The 6328-nt window shown below is 34.5% G+C and overlaps 2 protein-coding genes across 2 annotated transcripts; both read right to left on the bottom strand.

The window, feature by feature from the left end:
- Positions 1 to 1197: 1197 nt before the first annotated feature.
- On the bottom strand, positions 1198 to 2283 carry LOC130624141 (galaxin-like). The gene is made up of 2 exons (XM_057439706.1): positions 1706 to 2283; positions 1198 to 1451 (listed from the first exon to the last, which is right to left on the bottom strand). The coding sequence occupies exons 1-2, from the start codon at positions 1970 to 1972 to the stop codon at positions 1239 to 1241; spliced, it is 480 nt and encodes a 159-aa protein (XP_057295689.1). The 5' UTR covers positions 1973 to 2283; the 3' UTR covers positions 1198 to 1238.
- Positions 2284 to 2308: 25 nt separating this feature from the next.
- LOC130623110 (galaxin-like) lies at positions 2309 to 3578 on the bottom strand. The gene is made up of 4 exons (XM_057438606.1): positions 3504 to 3578; positions 2956 to 3092; positions 2582 to 2750; positions 2309 to 2353 (listed from the first exon to the last, which is right to left on the bottom strand). Exons 1-4 carry the CDS (start codon positions 3576 to 3578, stop codon positions 2309 to 2311), a joined length of 426 nt encoding a protein of 141 aa, XP_057294589.1.
- Between the last annotated feature and the right edge of the window lie 2750 nt (positions 3579 to 6328).

Raw genomic sequence — 6328 nt, 5'->3', positions numbered from 1 at the left:
TATTTTCGGCTTAATTTAATCGTGAACAGCTGTGTTTGGTAACTTTACTCATAAAAAAGAAATCGAGGTTTGGGAATTGCACAAAAAAGAAACGTATACAGCTGCGACGTTTAACAGACCTTATAAAGTGAAAAACTTCTTCCCGTGCGACGTGGATGAAATTTCGAAGATAAACATCTTGTAAATCTACATTAAAAGTGGGATACAAAGCGAAGAATGGATTAAAAATGTTATAAAATTTATTACCTTATAGGACCTTTGACTGCCGATCTTAAGTGACGTCAATTTTCGCTAGGTAGCGTAAAAAGGGCCGGCGTGAAAAGTGCAAAAATCATATATTTTTTCCCAAAAATTGACTTTCAGTTTTAAACCCCTAAATTTGTTATTGAGCAACCTAGTACAGTTCTTTTTCACAAGGCCAGACATTTTTTAAAGGTCTCTAATTTAATTTTTCAAAAAAAGTAAGAAAATTTTGTGTCCAACAAAATATTAACAAACAACAGTTCTTTTAATCAGTGACATTACGAATGACCTCGACATCCTGAAAATAACGTTGCAGCGTCAGAAACGGCCTCACAAATCTGTGCTTTTCGAAACCAGCGAGAAAAAGCGTTTTAGGACTCTTGAGATGCTAATATAAGTCAAGTAAAATGATTAAATCTCGCATGGACAGGCTTTATTTATGTGACTCTATCATGCATCTACTATAACGTCATGTGGCAAAACGCCTCTGTTTAAATGCTTATTTCCGCATGTCAATCTTGATACCTTCCTGCGAAGGTAGCATTTGCCACTCTTATTAAGCGAAACATAAAGAGGTTGAAATAGATTCGTATGGGTTTTTCGTACCCGTATAACCATGATATTGTTTTGGCCAATTTCAGATAGCGGTTTTGAAATTCCAATTTTAAAGCCTTTCACTCATAAAGTAAAGCAAATATTGTCGAAAAATTGTGTTTGTCACTACTACACAACTTAAAAGAATTAGAGTTGTTCTAATTCTTTTAAAATTAGAAGAGAAATACGGCAACATGAAGGGGAAGATGAAGCAAACGAAGAACGTTGGGGAGCATAGTGATCATGGCAAAGAAACAATAGATCTTGATTAAATATAAAAGGTGTTGCAGAAAAGTAAAAATTGTGTAAAAAAATTGTGTAAAAATTGTGTAAAAAAGAAAAGTAAAAGAAGTGCACAACAATTTATTATTGTTGTGCAGTTTTCCACAGCATATACATTTTTAAACAGTTTTCTTGCATTGCAAGGGTATTACAGATCCAAAGAGACATTTTTCTTTTCTTCGATCAAACATCACTTGGTTGCAACAAAGCAAGTATCTTGATAAACCCGGGATGAGTTTATGTAGTGAATTTTTGCAACAAAGATGATGTCGTCGGTCGAAAGGCTGTCCATTGCAACAACGCGCAATGGCGTCTTTTCTTCGTTTAAAAATCTAAAATGAAAACACTCATTGTTTTGTCATTTCTTAAAGCAGGCAAGTAAATAAGTCGCAGGAAGTTTAACTTAAATATAAATCACTTCTCTCTTTTAATTAGCGCATTCAATAATAAGAATTTTCATCGCATTTAGAAGGTACAAGCAATCAATTTTGACGCCCTCTTAGGTTGACATAGCATTGCTATTTGCCAGAGTTTCAAGAAAACAAAAACCCAAGACGCAAATCTTGTAGAATCAAATAACTCACACCTTTTCATTGCAACAAATGTGAGTTTTGACATTATAAGCTTCTTGACGGCAGCAACCGTTGTTCCCTAAAGTTGCTTTCAATGTGATTTTACCAGAACAACAGATTGAATTTCGTTTATCATATAAAACATAATTGCCAATTAAAAGATTTTCTTTAAATGATTTTTCTGAATTTGGCAAACTTTGTCTACAAAATCCAGTGTTTCTGTGTCCATATAAAAGTGGATAAATCTTTTTACCGCAACAAATGTTTGTTTTTGAGTTCATCAGAAATCCATTACAACACTTGTCAGCTCCATTTGTCTTGGAAATTACCTAAATTACCATAAACTATGATTAAGGTTTTATGCTAAATTATTGCTCACTATTTCAATGCCTGCTCTATAGCTACCAACTGCCAACTATTTCCAAACATTTCGCCCAGCATCAAACTTTAAATAGGTTCTAAAGAGAAGTTTCCTTTCAAATAATTTTGTGTTGATTTTTTTTGAATTTACTAACCAATAGCAATGTGTAATATTGGCAATATTATCTTGAACGGTAGGCCTGCAAGGCGTCCATAAATTATCCCTGCCCCTCCCCCATTTCTAACAAGCCCTATTTTCAATAATCATCGTTTCCAAAATCATAACAGATAAGCCCTGGACTCTAGAAAGAGTATTTGTGATATTGCAGCTAACTTTCGCGAACTTAAACTGCTGATATATCCATATTGTACACCTCTGAAACGAATACTTTTAAGAGCGGTTGGGACCATATTCATTAAGTGGTTGCGTTTCTGAGGAAGGTGTCGACATTCCCACAATATAACAAAGATTTCCACTAAAAATTTCGAGTTAAAATTAGGGAAAAAAGGATTCTAGATCAAATATTTACCTTCCCATTACAGCAGCCATTTTGTTTTGCATCGTAAATCTTTTTTGCACAACATCTCGTGCGACTACCGTAATGTTTTTGGTAAACTTTTCCATTGCAGCATATATCTGTTTCCTCATCATAAAGTGTTTTTTCTTTGTCCCCACAACATTTGCTTGTGGTCAAATTACTGGAAAATTAAGTCGTCAGTCATAACATTTAACGCGTTGGTATTGAGGGAAAGAAGCGACAGAATTAAATAAAATATGTTAAGATTCCTGCGAGAAGCTAGCCTCGCGGATGCATGGTTCCGTAAAAAGTTTCCCATTTTATAACAAATAATCAAAATGCTTTCACCAAATATAAAAAAAAAATGAATATAGACGGATGCAAACCTTTTTTTTTCAATCACCTTTCTATCACAGCAAAATTGAGTGCGCAGTAAATAATGCACATTGACACAACAACCGTATGCTTTTTGATCAAATACTTGACCTCCACAACATATTGATTCGCCACGCTGATACATCTTCTAAAAGGGTCCATACATAAACGTCTGAGGCGCAAACTGACATAAAAAATAGTATCCTCAAGTGTTTGTCAATCTAGTCCTTTTTTAAACGAAATTGCCGTTCTCGGAAAGATGCACACTTTTTTGTTGGTTTTGTTCTTAAACGATATACATGTCTGATTTAATTGTTAATTTTAAATGATAATTATAAATGCTTTTTGATTCATTTAAAGTTTGGAAATTTGGGAATGGTGGCCGGTAATAATAATTGTGGTTACTTCCAACTTACAAATACGGTATTCTCCCGAAGAGCACACCAACTAGCCCATGGTTTAACATTTTTTAAGACCACCCGCGTATAGGACAATGAAAGTCATTTATTTTTGTTTTCCTTTTCTTTGGTTATTTTTCGGCAAATAAAGGAACATATACTTTCATGGTGTAAAGTTGTGGACTGGGGACGAGGTTGGCCAAACCACCCATAACCCCACCTTTGCTAAAGCCCATTTTTAATGATTAATCATGATGTAGATCCAGGGTTTTTCGATACGCCATGTTATTAATTTACAGCCCTCAGCTTACAGTAGCTGAAGCAAAAAAGCTGCATGGATGTGATTTCTTGTCATACTACATGTTATATATGATACATACTATACTATATACATACCATACATACTATATGATGATGTACAAGATGTATAATTCTTTGGTCTTAAATCATTTTATGAAAAAAAAAACAGCGCTAACGAGAATTGAACAGTAATCCAGTAAATTCTGGTAATATATTTCACACCTGTCCACCACAGCACGCTGTGTTGATGTTCAGCTTGCTGTAAATTTTATTTCCGCAGCACAATTGAGTAATAGCGTTGTAACAGCGGCTTCCACAGCAAGCATAAAAGTTTGCAGCTTTTGGGTATAGTGTGCCAGCACAACAATTCCATATATAAGGCGACGCAGATTTATAAAGTCGTCCTCCACAAGAAAGAGAGCCAGTGACAACTAAGGTAAAGCAAGAGGAGGAACATTTTTTGGAGTTATAATATAGAAAAATATACGTACCATTCCTGCCTCGTCATGTAGCCAAAAAGAATCGTGGAAAAGATACCTTTGATACTCACATTTAAAAAAGAAGAAAAAAGAGAGAAAGGAAAAACAGCAGTAACTGATGGACAAACTTATTAAAATAACTTCAGTGTAAAAAAACTTAAAACACTTCACAAGACTAGCATGGAAGAGTGATACTATCAGTGAGGTCACCCACACACATAAAAGCAACCTTAACCTCCCTTGAATCACTACTCTCTACTTATTAAAACAGTAGTTTCATGGTTCAGGTTTTGTGGTAATTTAACGTTCCTTGCCTATTTCTACATTACTGGCGTAGAGAAGAATGATGAAAAAGCCGTACTCGTTTTATTCCATAATTATGTCCTTATACTTCATTTTCTTTAAGCTCAGTGACAAAGTTGAATTTATTTTACTTTTTGCAATGTTGTTGTTTTTTTAACAGCAAATAGGCAATGATATTTAAGTACTTTGACCTATTACGTTATTTCGCCAATCGACAGCAAAAGTTATAAACAATATCACGGTGTTTAATATTTCAAGACAGTGATTGACAAGTACATGCATGACCAGGGTGAATCACATAAGATTTGATGCTTTATTAAAAAATGTTTATCAAAAAAACACTGTTCTAATTTTACATGCCTTGAAAAGTATTACTGCTGATCATTCGGTTAATATAAAATATTTTTGTAAAAGTTTACAGAACTTTCCATTATTTTCTTTTCGGATTTCTACTATCATCCGCCTCGAGAAAAGTTTTCAACGCAGTTTCTATCTTAGGGTAGGAAGTTGTTACCCTCTATATACTTTCTATGTTGAATTGGTGGCATGCGGGTGCAGTGGTTGTTGAGCACTTATATTCAGTGCCTCCTCACCAAGGAAGTTCTAAAAATATAATCTTAATTACACAATTCTGTTGTTGAAGAAAATTTTAATTGCACGAAAAACAAAAATTACGAATAATTACCATGGCAACAAAACCTCGGTTGTGGCTACTCAAAATTACGAATAATTACCATGACAACAAAATTTCGGTTGTGCCTACTCAAAATTCAACAATGAAGTTTATCACAAACAATCATGTCTCGCCATAAAATATGATAAAGCATACAATCACGTGCGTGTTGTGTGAAAGTGTGTAAGATCTCGTAGTGTTGTATGAAAACCCACAAATTTCTTCGTGATAACTCCATGTAAACCACACACTGACCTCCTAAAACATTTACACTTCTAACTTATTAGACAAAAAAAAAGGTTTTTCATAGGAAAAACATTAAAAATAAAACATGTTGTAGTAACTTACAATGTGTCATGCATGCTAGAAATACCAAAACAAGTGCTGATTTTCCCATAATAAATTATCCCGTATTTATTGTAGATACTGATGTAGAAACATTAGCTTAGTATTTCGAATGTTTTTGCTATGATTTTGCGCAGTTCTTTTTATCTCTAGGCTGCGCACAGTTACGTCTCAGTTGTAAAAATACAAAGTGACACCTAGAAAACAAAGAAACATTGACGGTCAATCAAGAATCACGCAAAGGCAACGGGGGCGGGGATACATAGGGGTAGGTTAAAGCTGTTCTCAAGACCGTTATATAAAATTTATTACTATTTCATACTTTAAGGGGGAAAAGGGCGGGGGTGGAGGGCGCGTAATTTTACTACTACATCGTTTCTTTTTCAATGACTTTAGTTGTACGAGATGTTGTAAAAAGGTTTATTCCACCACTTCAGCAAAAATGGGATTTTGTACCCTTTTTTTTAATCTTGGACAGAGCTGAAGACACAGGAAGTTTTTTAGATGGTCCGTGCTATTAAAAAAGTGGACATGCACACAACTTCCTCCTCAGGGGCTTTTGCCTTTTTGATATCGAGGATGGCGGCGAAAAAGCCGTCAAGTAAGCGGTAGCGGCTTTGAAATACAGACACTGGGGACGAGGATGGGCATGCACAAAAAACCTCTTGCAAATCGAATATTATTATTTTGTAAATTTTAACACGTCAATAATCCGATTTCCCGATTGTTTCGGGTTTTACCTGAACATCGGAAAATCAAATTTTTAGGCACATTTTGGCATTTTTTTCATGCGAATTATATGAAAACCAGAAAATATCTTAAATAACGTTATAAATTTCAAACAGAAAGTTAAAATTTTCTCTAGAACTAAAGTAATTGAAATATA

The sequence above is a fragment of the Hydractinia symbiolongicarpus genome, chromosome 13 (assembly GCF_029227915.1).
Source record: "Hydractinia symbiolongicarpus strain clone_291-10 chromosome 13, HSymV2.1, whole genome shotgun sequence".
Lineage (NCBI taxonomy): Eukaryota > Metazoa > Cnidaria > Hydrozoa > Anthoathecata > Hydractiniidae > Hydractinia > Hydractinia symbiolongicarpus.
The sequence above is the reverse complement of the archived record's forward strand: the minus strand, read 5'-3'. Positions and strand labels throughout refer to the sequence as shown.